General features: G+C 37.3%; 2 protein-coding genes across 3 annotated transcripts; one reads left to right on the forward strand and one right to left on the reverse strand.

Moving 5' to 3' along the window:
• The first annotated feature begins 1,352 nt into the window (after nucleotides 1-1,352).
• LOC103417206 (uncharacterized) lies at nucleotides 1,353-23,612 on the forward strand. Of its 2 annotated transcripts, XM_070817610.1 has the most exons (5): nucleotides 1,353-1,510; nucleotides 1,596-1,695; nucleotides 2,379-2,762; nucleotides 3,002-3,154; nucleotides 23,405-23,612. In XM_070817610.1, the coding sequence occupies exons 1-4, from the start codon at nucleotides 1,410-1,412 to the stop codon at nucleotides 3,128-3,130; spliced, it is 714 nt and encodes a 237-aa protein (XP_070673711.1). In that variant the 5' UTR covers nucleotides 1,353-1,409; the 3' UTR covers nucleotides 3,131-3,154; nucleotides 23,405-23,612. The 2 variants fall into 2 exon arrangements, with proteins under 2 accessions (XP_070673711.1, XP_028952871.1); XM_029097038.2 differs by lacking the exon at nucleotides 23,405-23,612 and having other exon boundaries at nucleotides 3,002-3,315.
• LOC139187720 (uncharacterized) lies at nucleotides 3,409-12,261 on the reverse strand. Its single transcript, XM_070817609.1, has 8 exons — nucleotides 12,149-12,261; nucleotides 11,559-12,052; nucleotides 9,989-10,462; nucleotides 9,431-9,577; nucleotides 9,248-9,349; nucleotides 4,989-5,069; nucleotides 4,459-4,889; nucleotides 3,409-4,202 (listed from the first exon to the last, which is right to left on the reverse strand). Exons 2-8 carry the CDS (start codon nucleotides 12,043-12,045, stop codon nucleotides 3,594-3,596), a joined length of 2,331 nt encoding a protein of 776 aa, XP_070673710.1. The 5' UTR covers nucleotides 12,046-12,052; nucleotides 12,149-12,261; the 3' UTR covers nucleotides 3,409-3,593.
• Nucleotides 23,613-23,737: the final 125 nt, after the last annotated feature.

The following is a 23,737-nucleotide window of genomic DNA, read 5'->3' on the forward strand; positions in this document are numbered from 1 at the left end:
TTGAAGTGGAAAAAGTTCAACAAGTTCATTGGTCAAGAGATTCTAGCAAATTAGGGTTACATATATGAAATTTTAGCAAAAAGTTCATCCAATTTTTCATACCACCTGGGATTGAGACTAGCTAAGCTGCTTCCAATTTCAACAAAACCTCATCCTTCTTAACTTTTAAGAGATGTATGTCAAAACATCGGCCATTATATTAAATTTGAATATTTCATAATCTAACTTACTTTCATTTTTTCAATAAATAATATGTGACGTTTGCATGTTGCATTGAAAAAGTGTACAATACTTTCACATTTTTGGGAAAAGAACGCATAATTTAACTATTCATTGAGATTGTATGAAAAAATAAAAATATGTATGTATGATCATAAAACGCATATTGAATTGCACTGTACTTTTATATCTCATCACCGCACCATGGCGAAGTACTCTTTTTTGGCTTAGATGGACGGAGGAAGCTAGGTTGGCCGAAATATATTTATGAGTTCAAACGTGATGTGCCATTAATTTTTTAGAATAAGAAAAGATGGAGAAAATTTCTCAAGCCAATATTTAAGTATCAAGCATATATCACACAGTGGGCCATTAATTCTACACTTGATTTGTTGGAGAGAATTGGTATGTTCTACTCATTTGCCACATGAAACAAGATTTGAATTGTACTGTACTTTCTAAAATTGAAAAGTCGTCACTTATCTCCTTACAAGCTGAATTCTATCTCAATTGGTCTTCTTTTCATATACTCTATCTACAATCTAATTAAGTTGGGTTATGTGACTTTCAAGGATTAAGTGACAAATTTTTAGTTTCGAATGGGAAATGAATAATCAAAGGCAAGTCATAAACCTTACTCTATAAAAAAAGAAAAAACAAATGCCATTGATTTAGCCACTTAGTACCACGATCTGGTGATATTCCTCTTCACTTAGAAGTAACTTGGAAGTAAGAGGTCTTATGTTCAAATCTTGTGAATGACGAATTCAATACCAAATTAGGCTGCCATTGTGTGACTTAACCGAACTTTCCCTCTATTTAGTGTAAAAATATCGACATACTAAAAAAACAAAACAAATGCCATTGATTTTTTTTTTTAGGTAGGATTTTAATTTTGGGAACTTTAACGAAAAGCACCCGGTACTGTTCACTTTAACGAAAAAACACATTTTTACACTAAAAAGTCAATCCTAGTACTATTCACTTTACCCTTCATTTTATCTTTATCATTAAAACTCAAAGTTTTCAAGCCATTTTCATTAGTTTCCTTTTAATTTTATTATTTAAACTCCACCAAAAAATAAAATAGAGAAAAAAGAAAAAAAAATGAGCGGCACTCGATCTCCTCTATATTGCAAGTGCGCGCACCTCCGGGCATTGGTTAGAAGAAACAGCAGAAAGAAAAGAAAATGAAGGTTGGTTCGAAGGTAGTGTTTCTGCTGAGAGACTCAGAGGGCTTCGGCGAAGCCATCTCAGCTGCTTTCCGCCCAAATCCAAGCAATTCGACTATGTAAGATATCTTCCTATCAACCCTTTTAAGTTTGAGATCAAGTTCATATTATATCGATTGATTTCGGTGCTCCAAATTGTTGCAGAGAAGAAAGTTTCGAGCTTTCATTGGAGCGCTATGGAATCCAAAATTGCAAAGCTTCTGGAATCCTTCGCCACTTCCTCGATCACCAGGGCCTATATGAGGTTCCCCTTCTCTCTCTTCCTCTCTCCCTCATGGTATTGTTTAGGACCCAGAAACGGGTTTGTATTCGTATAGATTCTATGTGGGATTTGGGTGTTGAGAAATGGGTCGTGTATTTTCTAATGGAATGTGCTCTGGTTTTTATGGTGAAAGTGAAATTTGTGACAATTTGGGGTTTAGATTGTGTGTGATTGAAATTGAAAATGATGCTGGTTTTTCAAAACCATGTGGGGTATAAAATCGACTCGGTGTTATGGAATTGTGAGTGATCTGTGAGATCTAAAGGGACTTGATTGCAGGCGTTTTTCGAAGAATTCTTGTAGATTTGGTTTCTATGCCCATAGTAGTAGAAACCCATTAAATTACTTTGTAAAAGTTTTGTTCCTTTGTGTTTCAGAACTCATGCTGTGACCATAACAGTGGAAGGTTCCACATTATTTTTTTATGCAGTTTTCTGTTTTTCATAAAGTTTATCGATCTACCACTGCTCTGAAATGCTTTAGTTGTTAGGATGTGAGCCAACAGCTTTTGATATTGTGTTGAGTTTGTCGGTTTATTACTATTTCCAACAGCTTGAGTTACTAGGACAGAGTGAATAACTATTTTATTTATCTTCTAACATATCTTGAAGATAACAGATTAGGGGAACTTCAAAAAAATTTCTCTTCAATTTTGTATATTTCAGGTGTCTGTGCTGCTTATGGAATACTCTGAACCGCCAATACTAGCCTGCGCTATTAATGAAGTTCTAGGAGAATTAGCAGGGCGGAATTCATCCTCAGTTCCTACAGTCGTTGCCCCGTTTTTCCTAGAGTCATCCAAGCTAAAGGGGGAAAGTAAATCTGCAACAAAATTTGAAAACAAATATTCACTTTATGGTATAGAGATTGGTTCAGAAACAAGCATAAGCAAGGCTATGGCAACCGAAACCCAGAAGCCACCGCCATCCTTGCGGATTCATCATGAACCTTTGGCTTGCTTTCTTCAGTTGGTCCGTGTTTTGAAGTTGCCAACATATGTTCTTATCGGGCAAAGAGGCCAACGCATTTCTGATAAAGAAGAGTTTCAGGTATACAGTTTTTTTTTTTTTTAAATTACTTTATCTAATGCAACTGTCAACATTCAGTTGGGTTTGGAGGCCATGATATGATAGTAATTTTTATTTCTATGATTTGCTTGAGAAATGAATGGGAAAAAAATTAGTGTACGCTCGGTTTCTTTCTCTTTTCTCTTCCTTTTAGTTCTCTATGAATCTTTCTGTTTCCCGAGTGTATGTATATCGTCTAACTCTAGATGGATTTTTTTCAGATACTTTATGAGATTGGAGAACTTTTAGCAAGCACTTTGAACCTTTCCTTTTCAAGAGACAAGATCACGTGGAATCCAACAAGAAAATCAAAAGACGATCGGGAGCCATGGCGTGCATTATATGGTTAAACCTCTACTGTCTGTGACATTAGAGGTTGAGACAAGATCTATCGTCGGGTGCATCAGGTTGAAAAAACTTTCAGTTCATACTGTGATTGATAGATCTATGTTCAACATCATAGTGCTTAAACTTTCATTTATGGATTATATATTAAGGATGATGGGATAATCTGAATGATTAGTTCATGTGTTCATCCTGTTGGGTGCCTTGTGTGGTTCTTATTCGAACCTGTAATGTAGTAACTACAATCAAATCATTCATCATACAATAAAAACGAATCAGGCAATACACTAAAACAAGATATCATTTAGTAATACAGTTTAGTGGTGTTCCTCTTCATTTGTAAATGAGATGTTCTACATATACCACCAATTTATTCCTTAATATATAATTCATCGAATCAGTTACACCTCTAATTTTGGAATCTCACATAAACAGATACAATAAGAAATATAAAATAATGAAAAACCTTTACAACCAACGTTTCACATTCCTATTAAATATTCCTTTTCCGTAAGTAGAAACGATAATTCTAACTAGGAGGGGGAATTGCATCCAAGCAAATAAAGTGACAGGAACACTTGAAAGAAGGATGGCCGGAATCACAATCCAAGAATGTCCACGAACTATAATTAGAAGGGCAGCGGAAAATGCAATCATCATGGTTGCAATAGCCAAAAAGAGAGTGGCAAGACCAATTATTATTTTTGTGGGTAAGGATTTCAAGAAATCATCTTCTGCGAAACGTGACGTGAGAATTCCGAGAAACGTCAATGTTGCAGTCGTGGAAGAAAAGAGTGATATAGCATCTGAAATTATAAATAACATAAACAATTTTTCATGGTTGAATGTGGGAAAACCGGTATCTCCATTTCCTCCAGGAATTGTGATTACTGCGGCAAACATGATGGTGATAATAAGAGCACCTACAACAGTGTAAGAAGTTGCCGTCTCTTTCATCCATTTTTCTCCTTCCTTTAGCAATTCACTGTGATTCTTTGTAAATAGTTCCCTTGGTTTCAAATTTTCACCGCTGTTCATAAACTCAAGACACTTAGGAGGTACAATAGTCTCTACTTCCTGCATTGCATTGAACAACTACTGACATATGAGAGTATAAAATATAATTTTCTATAATCTTTGTTATATTATGGTTAACTACATTTTACACTCCAAGATCTGAACATGGTATTCAAAATTGGTCACGATGTTTCAATTTAAAATTTACGCATTATAGGCTTTAAGATTGTGTTAATTTTACAACTTATTTTAGATTGTGTAAGTATTGTAAGATGGGCAAAGTAATTAAGAACTATGCTGGGTGAGAAAATCTAACCTTGTACCATTGTAGTTCACGCTGCATCTGCAATGCTGCACCTGGAATTTGATTAAGCTGTGCAGATGGGGACAACAACCCAGCGATATGCAGCATGTTATTACTATCCCCATCGGCTGAATTTGCGATAGAGTCTTTAGTAGAGATCCCGTATATAAGGTTATAAATCTTTTCTTGACGACATTCGATGGCAACGTGAAATATGCCCCTTGCCCTGTCATTTACTAACATCAGAAGTTCAGGATTTGCTTTACACATATGAGTAACAAACTCCACGTTCCCCTTCCTAACAGCTAGGAAGATTGCCGACCTCACAGAGGGATAACTCATTTGTTGCATATCGAAATCTTTATTTATCTCTTCGCAGATGAGCTTTAAAAATGCAAGTAAGTTGACATGGACAATCTTCATTTCATATATGCGTTTGATTCCTGAGTTGACATTTTAAACCCAAATGTTTATGACATAAACTGATTTGGATAATTGATTTGAATTCAAATCTACAACAAATGAAATTGTGACTAGCATACCAAGTATCTGAACGATTTTCGAAACAAGCCCTTCCTTTTGTTTTTCTGAATGGGAAACAAGCCGTTCCACTAAACCTCCCACTGCAATGGAAAAAATGTTGGTGAAACTTATGGAGCATGTTGTTAGATGTACGACCGATCTAATGGAACTTGCATAATGGAAAAGGAGATTATATTCACACATTCTAAATTACTTTTTCTACATTCTTTCAATTTTTTAATATTTTTCTATCAGTTGTTAGTGGTGTGTAGAAAATATTAAAAAATTAAAAAAATGTAAAAGAAGTAATTTGAAGTATGTGAATATAATAATGAAACTGTATTAATTAAATATTATAAAACGTGTGACAAAAATGGCTTTATTGTGTTTACACTTTACAGAAGCTAGCAATAACATGTATGTTTCTCATGGTTGATACACACTATTACAAACTTCTCTTCTATCTCCAAACTTCCCTGGGCAATTTTTCAAGAAATGATGAAGCCCAATTTTTTTTTCACGAACCAGGAGTCTCTACAACTCCAACCTCATGATAAAGTACGGAGTTTTGTGCTCTTTAATTTAGTATATTTAAATAAAAGTTAGTTTTTTTGACCTAGCTTTTTTTTTAATTTTATTTTTTTGAACAAAAAATATTAACTACACTAAGAAAGTAGGGGAGTGCGTTAAGCCTCATAATAAGTTAGCAATAATGTGGTTCAAAGTCGCATTTAAGGATAATTAAACTCATACCTATAACTTACAAGTCAAGACAAATACCACTAAACTATAATATTAAATAGCGACCTAACATTTAGTATATTTAAATAATATGTAATTTTTGTGCCCTAATATTTAGTATTATTTAAATAAAATTACTTTTTGAATTATCTGCACTGTGCACTTTTTACATTTCATATGGCATGTATAAAAATATAGATAAATTGCTGTTTGACCCCTGGATTTTTTTTGGTAAATTAACCCCAAAACTATTTTAAATCAGCCAATTAACCTCTCACCTTTAGATTTGAAAAAATTCATCTACTTTGTTGTTAGATTTGAAGGTAAATTTGTCTTCTTAACAGTTAGATTTTAGGGTAGAAGAGATAAAGGGGATGACAAATAAAAAGACAATTTTACCCTCAAATTTAATGGCAGAGTAGATGATTTTTTTTTAATTTTTAAAATCTAATGGTAAGAGGTTAATTGACGGAAATGAATCATCTTCAGATCCATTCCTCCTAATCCATCAAGTCTGGAGATCCGGACCATTGAAATTTGATCTAACAGCTACAAACAGGGCCCACTTTAAAAGTTATAATAATTTTGGACGTTGGATCAATAACTTTTAAAGTAGGTCCTTGTTTGTAGTCGTTAAATCAAATTTCAATGGTCTGGATCCCCGGACTTAGTGGATTAGAAGGAAGGGATCCGGAGATGATCCCTTTCCTTAATTGACTTATTTAAAATAGCTAGGGGTTAATTTACCATAAAAATAATTCATGGGATCAATTTTAAATGGTATAATAGTTCAGGGGTCAAACGGTAGTTTGCTCATAAAGATATCATGCCGTTTGTGTAAACTACAATTTAAAAAAATATGAAAAATAAAAAAGAAAACTCTAAAAATTTTGCACTTTTCATAAGTGTATTTTTTAGTAATTATAAAAAGTTTTGAATGCCAAATAAGTTTTTTAAGAATGGTAATAACAATTCTCAATAAAAAAAAAAAGGTTATTTATCCTCTCTGTCCTCCCCCCTTCGTCGCTCCTCCCTGCCGTATCCTCGCTCCCTCTTCTCTTTCACGCAACGGAGCTGTCGTCCAGCGGTCACCAACGACCGTCAAATGATATCTCCAGAATCTCTTTCCGTCCTCTTTCCAAACCACAGGTTAGTTTCTACAAATTCGTAGCCGAATTTCCTTAATTTTGATCAGCTTTTGTTTTGTGTGTTTTGCAGGTATGGGAGCGGCATACAGGACGATGAAGACCGGAGTTGGAGTGGCGACGATGGGTGTGATGAGGCCAGAGCTGGTGATGAAGTCGATCGTGCCGGTGGTTGTAGCGCGAGTTTTGGGTATTTCCGCATTTTCAATCTCGATTTTACACTACTTCAATTTGATTTAGGATTTTTTTTTGTTGTTTTGCTATTTTAATCTGTCACTGGTTGTATAGATTGCAACACATCAATTGGATTGTTGAAGAGTCAAGTTTTCTTGGTGTAATTATTGTTCTAACTAGATGCTAAGAGTGTGAACATTGATTTGATGCTTGTATATATATATATATACATACATACATATATATACATATATATATATGTTTATATGCAGGTGGAGCGAAGGTGAAAGCTGACGAAGATGTTCCACAGAGAGGTAAGTTCTTTATCTATTTTCAATATATTGTTCTTAATTAGCTCATCGCGTTTTCTTTCGACTTTGTCCTGTAAAAGCTTTATTTTTCAAGTTGTGGGACTCTTAAAAGTTATAGGCAAGAAGGGAATGTGGTCCAACGCCTGCGAGTAATGCATTGAGTTTTCTTGGTAGTAATGCACTTTTTATTTTTTTTTTGGTTTTGTTTTGGCCCTTAACATCACTGGAATATGTGGTAGTTGATATCATATCTCTTCGAAGGGATTTGGCCTTACTTTTGCTGAGGGTGTCGATATCATATCTTTTCAACTGTTTCTTAATTTAAGTTTTTATTTTTTTAATGGGTTAAACAGCTAATGATGAGGATTGAATTTTTAAGTAGACTACTTATTCATAGGAAGCAGGGTCTTAGAGAAAATTGTAGTAAATTCAAATTCATTATTGTTATTTTCCTTTTTTCACAGGTTCCTGAAGCTTATGATCGGCCTCTCTTCTCAGGTATTGATATAACTTCATTTTAATGCAGTATGATTATCTTAGAGATTGTTTTGGCCAGACAATTTCTCTGTGCACACTAATAAACTATATCAATTTCTCTGTGCACAAATAAACTTTACTAAGCTTAGAGATTGTTTGGGCTGAACAATTTTTCTTTAATTTATAATGTTGATTTCTTGTTTGAGTTTCACATGTGATTGATCTATCAAGAACAGAAACCGAGGTGCGCCTATTGGTCACGATTTGAAAGTTGTGCATATGGTTCTGTCATCTAGCATGGTTGTCAAAATTAAGGTGCAAATAGGTTGCCTATTTGTGCTTAACTCTTTGAGCGCAAATAGCCATATCGTGCCCTCTCATCAAATGGCACACCCATAGAGGGCATGTATAATAGTTTAGTTGCTGCACTGTTACTATTGATATATGGCACATACATTGGTGCCCTTTGACCTCATAGGGCACAAATAATTTTTTGTGCACAGTGGCTATATTTTTTGTGGTGAAATGAGATATCTATGCGTATTTCAATTGTTTGTGAACTGAGAGCTAGAGGGTCAATAACATAGTGTCACAAGGTTAGGTAATAGTAAGTCTGCACCGTGTAGCATTGGAATACATGACACCATACATGTAAATCCATATTGTGCGATGACTATATGCATGAATAATTATGCATCATGTAGCAATGAAGTGCATGTGATGTTGACTTAGTATATTCGTATTAAGAGATCACTACATATGGGATCATAACCTAGTAAAGTCGCATGTGCGATCAATATTTTCGAAAGATGATTGTGGCGTGGTGAATCCAAATCATGCAATCATCTTCTCCAGTCAGTATGTGCTATAAAGTCCAAAAGGGTAATCATGACATGATAAATTCGCCAGCAGCCCAAGTGCTGCCAGGTCGAGGAAGGAAGAAGTAAGGAATTTTTCATACTTGGGTTTTATTGTGTGAATTCTCTAAGCAAACCCTGAATTTTAGAAGTAAGGAATTTTTCATACTTGGGTTTTATTGTGTGAATTCTCTAAGCAAACCCTGAATTTTAGAAGTAAGGAATTTTTGAGAATTCAAGGAATGCTTATCTCCTAAATTATAAATATTCTTGGAGTCCTATTTTAGGTAGGATTAGGCTTTGTCTATTATGGACTACAATTGCCCTCCCGGTTGCCTACTAGAGTTCATGTCTATAAATAGTCAAGTCAAACAGGGAAAACGGTAATTAAGTGGCAAATTTGTCATCTATGTGAGTTGTAATTGAGACCTCGTACGTACGAATAAAGAGAAATATCATATATTCCCTTGGTTAAAGTTAAGCAGGAATTTGAAGTGGATAACCCAAATTAGATCGTACCATTTATACAACATTTTTAGCTTGTTAATGATGGGAGAGGAAGGGGATAACAAACCTGAGCGAAATAAACTCCCTCCGTTATTAGCTTGGGGATTTTCTTCATTTTGAACAGTTACACAGATATGATTGATGCGAGGAGGAGGTTGTATATATAGACCTATCAAGACAAGAAAATATGTCATATAAAAGTGAAAGCAAATAATTAAGAGAAAGAGAAGGGAGTATGTGGTACACTAACAGTCATAAACCCATTGTTGCCAGAAATTGAGCTCCGCACCGCTCAGGAATGAAGGGTTCGATGCCAAAGCTTCTAAAGGGGTGAGCAATAGGCGGTTCATAGTAACGGCCAATTTTGGGCAACGTTGAATTAAATCCCATGAGACATCTGTTTATTTTTAATGTTACGAAATTTCCAGAAATAATTAGTTTGCTATAGTAATTTGTAACTATGGGAAAAAAGAGTAAACTGTAGCTAGAATAAGCTATTTATTTTTCAAGTTGTGAATTGATAACCATTTTATTTTCAGTTTTTGTAATCACCTTTTTACTTTGAAAACCAAAAACTTGTTAGATAACTATATTTAGTTTTCAAGTTTCAAAAAAATAAAAATTGAAGGCTACTGTTTTTTTTATAGTTTTTCTAACTTTTAATTTCAGTTTTCATTTTTTTTCATTTTTTTTTTTTGAAATTTGAAAGTAATTTACCAAACAACTGAAATGATTATCAAACGAATTCTTAATTTTCATTTTTGTAGTCCTCAACAGCATGTTATCACTCATATTTAAATTTTTTTACCAAATTCTTTAGCTGAAAAACAAACGGAGATTATTGAAGCGCCATGAGGTCCTTTGGCTGGCATTAAATCTTCAAGTGGAGTGACGGAGTAGAGATATCGAGCCATATGCCATTCACCGTCCAAATAAGCTTGCACAATTGGAAGATCGTTGAAAGCATTGGGAATGCTGAGTAATTTTTGGTTCTTTGTTACCATGCATTGAGCCATTTCGATAATCCCTTTAGTTGCAGCAATAGCAAGAGCTGTCCGACCTACTGATTTTATTTCCAAGTCGTCCTCATCCATCAACGACACCAATTCTTTGACAATATCCACATGCCCAGCTTCAACTGCAATGTGAAGAGCTGTCTTCCCATAAAATGGATGTCTTACTCTTACTGCCTCTGGATGTTGGATGTAAAAGTCCTTTGCAGTTTCCCAGCGACCAGCTTGCACAGCCTCAAAGAAAGGTTTGTACTGACTATATTCATGTCCTGTCAAAATTTATCATGTTTTGTTATTATTAATTACCCCATACTTGTTTAGTTTTATGCTGAACATTTCTGTAGTTAAAAACTTCAATCATAGAAACGATGGAAGATAATGTTATGGGTTCCTTGTTATTTAACTTTTTAATCAAGTTATATGAAATTATATGACAACTAGAAAAATTATATGGGATCATTGTGATTAACAATCCAAACTGTTAGGAAAATAGAGCACTGAAATTTAATCACAAAGAAAACCAAGAAATCATTCATGCCATTAATTATATACACAGTTTAAATATGTTCAAACAAGGATTTTTAGCCAAAATGAGCCTTGAGATTTGCAAACTTTGATCCCTGAGATTTGAAATCAAAGGAAGTGAGTCCCTGAAATTGTCCATCATCATTTTATCCTTATTTTATGGAGATTTTTCACAGAATGACCAAACTAATTGTTTGTGGATAAATTTAGGGACCAATTCTATCGATTTCAAATCTCAGGGACCAAAATGAGGAGTTATGCAAATCTCCATGACCATTTTGGCTAAAAAGCCTTCAAACAATAAAAAATAATGCTAAATGCACATGAATATGGTTACAAATATATGAAATTTATGGTAAAATTAGACATTATATGTCCTTGAGATGATTTGCATTTTACAACAATGCTCATCATTTTAAATTTTCATATTTTGGAACAAATTTTCATCATTTTCATTGAAGGCAACCGATATCGATACATCCATCGATATTTCTATAAATTTTTATATTGATCTTCCACTGATATCAATATTTTTAAACACTAGATGATACACAAACATGGTCTAAAAATATAGTAGGGTACTGCTAGGGAGACCAAATTTGTACACTAAATGATTTGGATGTTGAAGGTTAGATTATTATTAAGTATTGATTAATGTACTTATTTTCTATTTATGACACATAATTTAGTTTGCAAATTTAATTAAAAAATTAATTTCTCTAACATATCCAATATAGTATTATAGCATTTTCTAAAGAAAAAAGTATAGACGATTATTTAATTAGATAATGAAATAGGAAATGATTATTATTTTTTGTCTTTTGGCAAGGAGAGACGCACCTTGTGGCCCTGTGCTTGTATTGGGCACTGATGACCCTGTGCTTGTATTGGGCACTGATGGATGTAATGATGGCTCCGACACACCTTGTGGCCCTGTGCTTGTATTGGGCACTGATGGCCCTGTGCTTGTATTAGGCACTGATGGATGTAATGATGGCTCCGACACACCTTGTGGCCCTGTGCTTGTATTGGGCACTGACGACCCTGTGCTTGTATTGGGCACTAATGGATGTAATGATGGCTCCGACACACCTTGTGGCCCTGTGCTTGTATTGGGCACTGATGGCCCTGTGCTTGTATTAGGCACTGATGGATGTAATGATGGCTCCGACACACCTTGTGGCCCTGTGCTTGTATCGGGCACTACTGATGGATGTAATGATGGCTCCAACACACTTTGTGGCCCTGTGCTTGTATTGGGCACCGATGGATGTAATGATGGCTCCCTAACACGTTGTGGCATGTTCTGCCAAACACCTTGTGCCATGTTCAACCTATGATTCATTGGAGTATCATATCATATATCATACGTATTATCTAAACAAACAAAAAATTAGCAATGAAATTAAAGTAGTCTAAATACTACTTACGAATTGAAAGGAATGGAAGCCAACAAACTGCAGCTAGTTAGTTATTAAACTCTTGTAAGTAAGCAAATAAGCAATGATATGAAATAAAGGCTTGCATTCGCAAACTAATAAGAAGAAAATGGGGGAGGGTGGGAAGGGAAGCTACTTAAAAGTGAAGAGGTGTATGGGCTGCTTTTCCTCGAATATTACGGATCAACAGGACACGCAACCTCTACTTAATATTGGTATCATATTCCTACGTACATGCAAAGTTGGGCAAAGCCTTGTTATTGACTGAAGAGGATTTAATAAGCAAACCCACACAAAGGTCGAAGGAGTAATCAAATGTAACCAATACAAAAGAATAAAAACAAAAGGGGGCAGTAGCATGCTTTAGAAAGTCAGGAAAGAACGAACAGGGAGGTGATTTGAGCCTAGAGACCTTACGATTATTCCTTTAGTAATTTTGGGGTTACTGGGAATCTATTTGTTTGTTTGTTTAAAATTTTGGGCTAGCCGTTGCATTTGATTTTTTTTTTTTTACAGTTTTATTATTATTTTTTATTTACAAAATTTTTCATATAACTTCTATTTTTTTTCCTATAACTTATATTGTACAAAATTTGGTTTATATTTTTTTTAAATTCCATTTTTTTCCTATAACTTCTATTTCACAAAATTTGTTTCATATTTTTTTTAAATTCCATTTTTTTCCTATAACTTCTATTTCACAAAATTTAAGTTGTAGTTTTTAAATAATAAATTATGTTTGGCCCTATGGCCCTCGGTTGTAGATGGTTTTTTGTGACAGGGCTAAAACGAGCCCTCTGGCCCTCGGTTGGAGACGGAGGCAAATATGGCCGTGTACTGTTCATTAAAATATTAATATCTTGGAGAATCTTGGAGGGTCAGAGGGCTAAAACGAGTCATCTGGCCAGCCATCGATTGGAGATGGCCTAATCTTCATCCCTAGAATCATGTTCTTCAAGCTCCCAAACCTACTGTCACACATGTTAATGATAAAAACTTGTTTTTTTTTTTTTCATGAATTGAACATGAAATTGAAGTTTGGAGGCACCACATGAGGAATGGCATATTATATAGCTAGTAAACCATAAGACAATTTTCAGTAGGTTTTGATTTATTTAAAGAAATATATTTAAAGTTTGATCTACACCCAGCATTGTATTGGCTAGAACATACTTGTCCAACGGATGGTCCGACCAAAATAAAACCCCGTCCAGCCTGTAGGTTTGGGTTGGCTAGGCTAAAAATTTTCAGTCCAACAACCTTTAATGTGGACATCAAATGTTGCTTAATTATGTGGTGTATGATGCATGGAGCCCTGGTAGTGCAAATCATCCTCACCCTACATTGTTAATGTAAATGCTTTTTTTTTCTTCACATTTCTTGGTTACAAACTTACAGTAATGGGGTGGTCGATCGTGGACTCGGATTTCTTGGTTGAGCTACAGTCGGCTGATTTGGCACGGGATATGGTTGACCTGATCTTGTCCTTATTTCTCTATAAGGATATACATTATCTGACTGTTTTCTACTGAAATTCAGATTAAATAAATAAAATCGTTTACAGAAAATAACAAAACCATGCACAGGGAATGTTGAATAAAATTTTATAATCTATCATATTGTCTTTTGCTGGAGGCTGTTTGGTTTATGTGTTTGGAAGGAGGCAAATCCATTTTTTAATTTTGAACTTCTGAAGTTCCGAGAGCATCTCTAATAGAGTCTTTAAATAGGGACAAGCACTGATAAAATGAGTATAAAACAAATATAGACATAAAATGAATCTTCATAGGATGTATTCAATTGAGAATTTGAAATACTTTAATGGATTTATAAAGAGTAATGCTATTCATACCATGTTTTGTACCACATTTTCATATCATCTTATATGATGTGGACAGCCACATTATTTGAATTAATCAGATTTTTAAATATAGTTCATTATTTAATAACCTAATAATTAAGAAAAACTAGTTAATTAAATTATGATTGTGGTATGAGGAGTCTTTCTTCTTCCTTTCCTTGTGTTTTGCAAATTTTTCAAATGATGTGGTTGTCCACATCAGATGTCACCTAAGGTGGTATAGAAATGTGGTATAAAAACATGATATGAATATCATTACTCATTTATAAATCCATGGATTTTTATGAGTTTAATTGATTTGTAGATATTACATATAAAATTTTGATTCAATTCCCTCAAAATCTCATGGGGAGAGATGAGATTTGTATATGCTTAAAATACACTACGAAATCTCTCCAATTCTCTCTAATTCCTCAACTTTCTCAAATTCTTTAAAACCAATTTCTAATTGAATACACCTTGAATGTTATAAATTTCTTTAAAATCCTAATTGAATACATCTGGATTTCTAAGAATTTTATAAATTATCTTAAAATTATAATTGAATACACCTTGAATTTCAGAGAATAACTTAAAATTCTGATTGAATACCCATAGATTCATCAAAACAATTAAAATCCCTCAAAATCTGAATTGAATACACCCCCTTCAATGGGTCGGAAAATTAATCCCTAAAGTACAGGACTCACCAAATACTTAATGTATATAGCCCCATATAAGAACTCAAATGGCGGATGGAAAAGTTGGTAATGCAAGAATATCTACGTTTAGATGCCGGTAAATTGGCTGGGAGGTAAATATATCCATTGCAAACTGCGAAGCAACAACTTGCACTTTGTAAAACAATATTTATATGTTACTGATGTCTATATGAATTGTGGGTGTCATAACAATTTGGAATTTAGCCAATGGTAGTATGTCATTTTTCCCTCAACATGTCAATCCCCGGTCACCCTTGAAAGAATTTTTCATTGTGACCGGAACATAAAGGGTACATCACATGTTTTTATATAAATGGTGAAATTTTTTATTTTTTAGTTATTAACTTTTTAACACACATATTCTACTATTTGTATAATAACAAGTGATGTACCATTCTATATATCGATCACATTGAAAAATTTCTCCACCCTTACCATCTAATAGATCCGCCCCTTTTCCCCCACTCATTGGTTTGGTGATAAAATATTCTCTCCATATTTTTTCTTTTCCTTTGTTATCCATATGCCAAAATGGATATTTGTAAACAAATAGTAATAAAAAAATTTCTCACTATCAGTACTGGAAACGAAGTAATATATACAAACAAAGTAACATATGAGAATAAGGTGAGGCTAAGGAAGTAAAATACCCAACACTTGGTCTCGATGAGAATTCGGCATGACAATTGAGGGAGGGGAAGTGAGGGAGGGAAATGGATCTGATATCCAATTTCTGATCGGAGACCGAGCACATGGTGGGATGGAGATAAAGTATCACAATTGAGGAGGGAGCGAGGGAAATTAAAAGAACGTAAAAGCAGGGAAAAACGCCGAATAAAGGGTATAAAGCATATGATAGTTGAGACTCGGTCCAAAGAAAACTGAAATTAATCTCAAGAAAGAGTGAGATTATCTAAATTTGACCTTTTGGGTGGCGGCAACAGAGATCATGAGACTGATTTGCCCTGGTAATCAATTAATCGAACTACAAAAGATAATGGAAGCACTGTGCGTCTAATGGGAGATGGCATGTGATTTTTTATTTTTATTTTTGGAAGGAAAGGATAGTGGATTTCATTCATAAAACTGTGAAACGGAGTAACAAGAGGAACTATACAATAGGGGAAGTATCCGCAACTAGTATATCAGTGATTATACTAGGGGGAGATCCTATCCATTCATCACATTGTTCCATAGAAAGACCAAGACGAGCTAATATATGGGCCGCTGAATTGGCTTGACAGCGAACGTGGGTGATGGGAGCTTCAATGACTGCCGGAGCCAGCGATTTGATGTCCTCAATTAACTAGCCAAGATGCGACAAGTTAACCGAGGGATCTCTCAAAGCTTCGACAATATGAAGCGAATCATATTCACATAGGATATTAGAAAAACCCTTTTCGAGCGCCCAGATCAAGCCAACTCTAACGGCCATAGCTTCCGATTGAAGGGGTGAGAAGAGGTCAGCGAAACCACCGCACTTAGCAGCCACGAAACAGCCTGATGTATCTGTAAAACTATAACACACTTGAGGTTTCACTTCAGTTGCATACCCAATCAACAATGGGTTGCATGTATTTATAACAACTTCAGGATTACAATGGAAGTTTGAAAACCCTAAATACAAGCAATTTTCAAAAATACAAACAGAAGCGTAAAGATTACAAACCGAACTTTGCGTACAACAAATATTTGAAATACAAATCCCTAGAAACTAGGAGTATCAGAATAGGATAAGAGTTTGATAAATATCACAACTCCTCAAAACTCGGCAAGCACGCTGGACCTTGACTTCGTCTAACACCCCCCGCAAGCTGACAGGTTGAGGAACAACAGGAAGCTTGGACACCAACATCTTGAATCTAGACGAAGACAGACCTTTAGTAAATATATCTGCAAGCTGATCTTGAGAACAAATGTAATTAACCAACAGTTCACCACGAACTACTTTCTCCCTGACGTAGTGATAATCAACCTCTAAATGCTTAGTTCGTGAATGAAACACATGATTCGAAGCAAGAGCTATGGAAGACACATTGTCACACCATATCTGAGGCCGTATATGTTAGACAATAGAATCCTAGTCAAAGTAATAGATATGATTGTAATCCTAATTGTGATTGTATTCCTAGTTTGTAGGGATTATGCCTTGTAGAGCAAGGAATGTACTTGTATATATTTCTTATTCACGTATCAATGAAATATACTTTTACCCTATACATCCTTTTCTACATGGTATACAGAGCAGGCTTCATAACCCTAGCTTCTTTTTAATATTTTTTTTTCGGCAGCCTCATCCTCCTGCCGTTATTGTTCTTGTTCTTCCATCATGGGAGATTCCGATTCCAGTACTCCTTTTTATATTCACCATTCTGATCACCCTAACCTTGTTCTTGTTTCCAAAAAATTAAATGGCGACAACTACACCACCTGGGCACGCGGCATGGAGATCTCTTTGAGCGCCAAGAACAAACTTGGCTTTATTAATGGTGACATTGCCGAACCGTCCTCCTCCGAAGACCCTGATACGCACGCTGCCTGGCGTCGCTGCAACGATATGATTCTTTCATGGCTTCTTCATTCTTTGGAGCCTGACCTTGCCGAGTCCGTCCTCTTTTCCACTACTGCCAAAGTCGTTTGGGACGACCTCCGTGAACGGTTCTCCCAAAGCAATGATCCTCGTATTTTTCAACTCAACCGTGACCTTGCCACTATCTCTCAAGGCACTTCATCTGTTTCCGCCTACTTCACTCATCTCAAAGGCCTTTGGGACGAACTTGCCTCCTACAATGACCACTGCACTTGTTCTTCTGGCACCAAGAACGACAGACAACAACTTATGCAGTTTCTCATGGGCCTTAACGTGTCTTTTTCGACCGTTCGTGATCAAATCCTCTTGATGAACCCACTGCCCACCGTTCGCCAAGCATGCTCCTCCGTGTCTCAGGTAGAGAAGCAACGTTCGATGGGTTCTCTTCGTTCAGCCGATTAACCTGCAGCAGCCATGGCGGTCCGTGGATCGTCCCGTGCTTCCTCCGACCGTCCTCCTCTTCACTGCACTTATTGCAACTATGATTTTCACACCCGTGACACCTGCCACAAGCTTCATGGTTATCCTGTTGGTCATCCTTTCCATGGCCAACCATGGAGGCCACCCCGTCGTTCTACATCTGTTGGTTCTTCTCGCAGCAACAATGGTGCTCCTCTTCCTGCCCGTCACACCCATGCAGCTAATCCTCGGCCCACTCTCAGGCCCACACGGCTTCAGTCCCTCCATCAGCCCACCACGTGCAAGGGCAGCCCACACTGCATGATGTTCAGCTTGCTATGCCACATCTCTCGGCCGACCAACACTCCCGAGTCCTTGCTGCCCTAACTGATGCTGCCAACCCTCATTCATCTCCTCAGGCTCATGCTGTTTTTAATAAGGACTTTGCCAAAGGTTTGTTTCCCGTAGCTTCTCGTCTTGGTCAATGGATCATTGACAGTGGAGCTACAGATCATATTACTTCATCTGCCTCATGTTTGGTTAATACTTCTCCTTCATAGTTACCACCTGTTTCTTTGCCTAGTGGTTCTACCGCACCTATTTCTTTAACTGGCACTCTCCATTTAAATTCCTCTATACATGTGAACGATGTCTTATGCGTCCCTAATTTTAATGTGGACCTTTTATCGGTTGGTAAGCTTACAGATGGATTATCGTGTTCCGTAACATTTTTTCCCACTTGGTGTGTTTTGCAGGACTTGGTTTTGAAGGCGATGATTGGTGTGGGTAAGCGACGTGGCGACCTATATTACCTTGTGGCCCTTGCCTCTTCCCTTCCCTCCTGTCAGCCCCTCTGCCATGTCATCACCATCCCATCTTCCCTGTGGCATAGGCGCCTTGGTCATCCTTCCTCTCCTCGTTTACAAGTTTTAGCTTCTAAATTTTTAAATTGTTCTTTTGATTCTAGTCATGTTTGTGATGTTTGTCCTTTGGCGAAACAAACCCGTCAACCTTTTGGTTTAAGTTCAATTTCAACAACTTTTCCTTTTGCTTTAATTCATTGTGATATTTGGGGTCCGAATTGTCAATCTTCCCTTTCTGGAGCTCATTATTTTTTAACCATTGTGGATGATTTTTCTCGCTTTACGTGGGTCTTTCTCATGAAACATAAATCTGATACTCAACAATTAATCAAGGATTTTTTTGCTTATGTCCATACCCAATTCCATACTCATATCCAATGCATTCGTACTGACAATGGCGGCGAATTTCTTTCTCTTCGTCCTTTTTTTTCCGCTAATGGGATTTTACTTCAAACTTCTTGTGTCTATACCCCTCAACAAAATGGCGTTGTTGAATGCAAACATAGGCACCTCCTAGAAACCGCCCGCGCACTCCGCGTTCAGTCCCATCTTCCTCTCAAATTTTGGGGTGAATGTATCCTTACCGCTGCTTATTTAATCAATCGTTTTCCCACTCGTCTTCTGCACAATAAATCTCCCTTTGAGATCCTCCATAACAAAGTCCCCACCTATGATCACTTCCGCGTCTTTGGTTGTTTAGCCTATGCCACCTCTGTCATTCCACCCACTAAATTTTCCCCTCGAGCCCATCGTTGCATCTTCCTTGGTTACCCTCCTGCCCAAAAGGCATACAAACTATATGACCTAGCCACTCACCGCATCTTCACAAGTCGGGACGTAATTTTCCATGAAGATTCCTTCCCTTATACTCTTCCACCCACCCATACCGCTTCACCCACTCCTACCCTGCCTCTTCCTTCTTCTCTGGACCTTCCTTATCCCCCACTCCCTGTCACTACGTCACACCCACCTACTGCACCTCCTGCCACCTCATCCCCGACTCCCTCTCCTGACGACACATCCCATGTCCATCCTTCCACCACTATAGCCACGGCCCCACCTGTTCCCTCCACCGCTTCCCCCTCTAGTTCCACCCACCTACCCCCGGACCCCACCACCTCCACGCTCACCTCTCCTTCTGACCTTCCCCCCACCCCTCGCATCTCTTCCCGTACCTATAAAACCCCATCCTATTTAAAGGACTATGTTTGCTCGCAGGTGATTCTGCCACCACACCAATCTTCCACTTCGCAACCCAGTTCTATAAAAGGTACGCGATATCCCATTTGTAATTTTATTTCTTATCACCGTTATTCTCCCCAGCATCTTTCCTATATATATTCTGTTAGTCAGCATGTGGAGCCCTCCTCATTTGCCGAGGCTGCCAGTGATCCTCATTGGCGTCGTGCCATGACTGTGGAGCTTCAAGCATTACATGCTAATGGTACTTGGACCATGACTACCTTGCCACCTGGCAAAGTTCCTATTGGTTGTAGGTGGGTTTACAAATTGAAGTATAATTCTGATGGTTCTATCGACCGCTACAAAGCTCGCTTAGTTGCCAAAGGTTACACTCAGGCTGAAGGTATTGATTATCATGACACTTTCTCTCCTACTACTAAGATGATTACGGTGCGTTGTCTTCTCGCATTCGCTGCTAGCCAGTCTTGGTCTCTTCATCAGCTTGATGTTAATAATGATTTTTTGCACGGTGACTTACATGAGGAAATTTATATGTCTACTCCTCCTGGTCTTCGGCGACAGGGGGAGAATCTTGTGTATCGCCTCCATAAATCTCTATATGGTCTTAAGCAAGCTTCTCGCCAATGGTTTGCAAAATTCACTACTGCCATTCTTTCCGTTGGTTTTCAACAATCAAAGGCTGACTATTCATTGTTCACCAGAAAGTCCGGTACTTCTTTTACAGCATTACTTATTTATGTGGATGATATTGTGATTACAGGCAACGATCTCAGAGCTATAGATTCTCTCAAGACTTTTCTCCGTGATCGTTTTCGGTTAAAAGACCTTGGTGAATTAAAATATTTCTTAGGTATTGAGGTCTCTCGATCTCAACGTGGCATTTATATTTCACAACGAAAGTATGCATTGGAGATTCTTAGGATTATGGTTTTCTGGGGGCACGTCCCATTGCTTTCCCTATGGATGATACAAAATTATCTGATCAAGGAGAACTTCTCAAGGATCCTGAAAAATATCGGCGCTTAGTATGAAGGTTGATTTATCTTACCATAACTCGGCCAGATATCACTTATTCCGTGCATGTTTTGAGTCGGTTTATGCACGAGCCTCGTATCTCTCATATGGATGCTGTGCTTTGTGTTGTTCATTATTTGAAATCTACTCTAGGTCAAGGCTTATTATTTCGTTCTGACAACCAGACCAAGCTAGCTGCATTTTTTGACTCTGACTGGGCAGGTTGTCCTATCACTCGCCGTTCGACTACTGGGTATTGTGTTTTCTTGGGAAACTCTTTAATTTCGTGGTGAACAAAGCGACAGAAAACCGTGTCGCTTTCCTCAGCTGAGGCAGAATATAGGGCTATGGCAGGTGCTTGTTATGAGTTAGTTTGGCTTCGACATTTATTGAAGGATTTGAACGTTTCTTTAGAAGGTCCTTCCGTGTTATTTTGTGATAATCAAGCAGCATTGCACATAACCGCTAATCCCGTCTTTCATGAGCGGACTTGTCACATAGAGATGGATTGTCACTTCATACGGGATAAGATTGCAGATGGCACTATAGCAACCAAATATGTGGGTACGGCACACCAGTTAGCAGATTTGTTCACTAAGCCTCTTGGGAAAGACAAGTTTACAACTTTGATGTGCAAGTTGGGTGTTCTTGACATTCACTCTCCAACTTGAGGGGGACTGTTAGACAATAGAATCCTAGTCAAAGTAATAGATATGATTGTAATCCTAATTGTGATTGTATTCCTAGTTTGCAGGGATTATGCCTTGTAGAGCAAGGAATGTACTTGTATATATTTCTTATTCACGTATCAATGAAATATACTTTTACCCTATACATCTTTTTCTACAGTATAAGATGTAACTGCAAATCTCGGAATAACGATCGCAACTATGAAATTTCAGCTGCTGTGTAGGCAAGTTGCCTGTACTCGGCCTCAGAACTCGAACGAGAAACTGTTTTCTGTTTCTTGGAACTCCAGGACACCAGGTTTGAACCAAGATAAATACAAAACCCACCAGTAGAATGCCGAGTGTCTGGATTCCCAGCATAGTCCGCATTAGAGAAAGCAGAAAGATGAGCAGTACCTGGTTTATAGAGAAGACCATGACTATGCGTAGCCTTCAAGTAATGTAAAATTCGTTTGACTGCCATCCAGTAAACCGTTGTTGGAGCAGGCATAAATTGACAGACTTGATTAACTGCATAAGATAAGTCTGGGCGAGTTATTGTCAAGTATTGTAGAGCACCTACGACACTACGATACAACTCTGGTTGATCAAAAGGGTCGCCATCATGAGCACTTAGTTTCTGACCAGAAGACATTGGTGTAGAAATTGGTTTAGCCTTAGTAAATTTGGTACGGGACAACAAGTCGAGAGCATACTTAGATTGACACAAATGCATGGTAGTTCCATCGTACTTGACTTCTACACCCAAGAAGTAATTCAACCCTCCCAAATCCTTCATGGAGAACAAAGTACTCAACTTCGTAATTAACTTGGACATATGACGAGGACTGTTCCCAGTTACCAAAATATCATCCACATAGATGAGAAGAATAAGATACACCCCTTTGTGATTGAACACAAACAAACTGTAATCACAAGTGGATTCCTGAAAACCAAGTTGAAGCAGAAAATCTGAGAATCGCTGAAACAGGCCCTAGGAGCCTGTTTGAGGCCATAAATATTGCGTTCAAGTTTACAAACATGATTAGGTAACTGCTGATCAACAAAACCCGGAGGCTGGCGCATGTACACTGTTTCGGTCAAGAAACCATGCAAAAACACATTTTGGACGTCAAGCTGCCTCACACGCCAACCTCTTGTAACTGCAAGACTTAAAACAAGTCAAATTGTACTATGTTTAACCACGGGACTGAAAGTCTCATTATAATCTATACCAGCCTTTTGATGAAATTCATTGGCGACAAGCCGCGCCTTGTAACGTTCAATTGTTCCATCTGCATGTCTCTTCAATTTGAAAACCCATTTGTTTGGTAGTAAATTCATTTTTGGATGAAACGGGACCAAACGCCAAGTTCCATACCGTTGCAAAGCATTAAATTCTTGTACCATTGCATTCCTCCAATCCTGGGATTCGACAGCTTGACTGAAACAAGTTGGCTCACTAGGAAAATTATCAATAGTCACAAGCATGGCATACTTTGGGTTTGGTTTGTGAATACCAGACTGGGAACATGTAGTAACACGATGGCCTGTAGAACTTGACACCACTGGGACTGATTCCGTATATATTTCAACTTGTTCACGTGAAGGTATGGTTGATGACATAGGCGAGGGTGACAGGAGGGTAGTAGGGTTAGGGCTTGAGGTGACAACAGAAGTAATGTGGGCAGGATGATACTGTGCAGTGTTTGGAGCAGGTTGAGACAGTGCAGTGGTGGGAAGAGGTTGAAACTGTTCAGGGTGTGGTATGAGGTCAGTGGACACTGAATGTTTCCCGAGTGTATGTATATCGTCTAACTCTAGATGGATTTTTTTCAGATACTTTATGAGATTGGAGAACTTTTAGCAAGCACTTTGAACCTTTCCTTTTCAAGAGACAAGATCACGTGGAATCCAACAAGAAAATCAAAAGATGATCGGGAGCCATGGCGTGCATTATATGGTTAAACCTCTACTGTCTGTGACATTAGAGGTTGAGACAAGATCTATCGTCGAGTGCATCAGGTTGAAAAAACTTTCAGTTCATACTGTGATTGATAGATCTATGTTCAACATCATAGTGCTTAAACTTTCATTTATGGATTATATATTAAGGATGATGGGATAATCTGAATGATTAGTTCATGTGTTCATCCTGTTGGGTGCATTGTATGGTTCTTATTCGAACCTGTAATGTAGTAACTACAATCAAATCATTCATCATACAATAAAAACGAATCATGCAATACACTAAAACAAGACATCATTTAGTAATACAGTT

Source organism: Malus domestica, chromosome 17 (assembly GCF_042453785.1).
Source record: "Malus domestica chromosome 17, GDT2T_hap1".
Taxonomy (NCBI): domain Eukaryota; kingdom Viridiplantae; phylum Streptophyta; class Magnoliopsida; order Rosales; family Rosaceae; genus Malus; species Malus domestica.

Coding starts and splice junctions, on each gene's coding strand:
- LOC103417206 (XM_070817610.1), top strand. CDS start 1,410: ATGAAGGTTGGTTCGAAGGTAGTGTTTCTGCTGAGAGACTCAGAGGGC. Junction 1,511..1,595: donor AATCCAAGCAATTCGACTAT/GTAAGATATCTT, acceptor AAATTGTTGCAG/AGAAGAAAGTTTCGAGCTTT. Junction 1,696..2,378: donor ATCACCAGGGCCTATATGAG/GTTCCCCTTCTC, acceptor TGTATATTTCAG/GTGTCTGTGCTGCTTATGGA.
- LOC139187720 (XM_070817609.1), bottom strand. CDS start 12,045: ATGGCACAAGGTGTTTGGCAGAACATGCCACAACGTGTTAGGGAGCCA. Junction 9,578..9,988: donor TTTTTCAGCTAAAGAATTTG/GTAAAAAAATTT, acceptor AAAAATAAACAG/ATGTCTCATGGGATTTAATT. Junction 9,350..9,430: donor GCAACAATGGGTTTATGACT/GTTAGTGTACCA, acceptor TTGTCTTGATAG/GTCTATATATACAACCTCCT.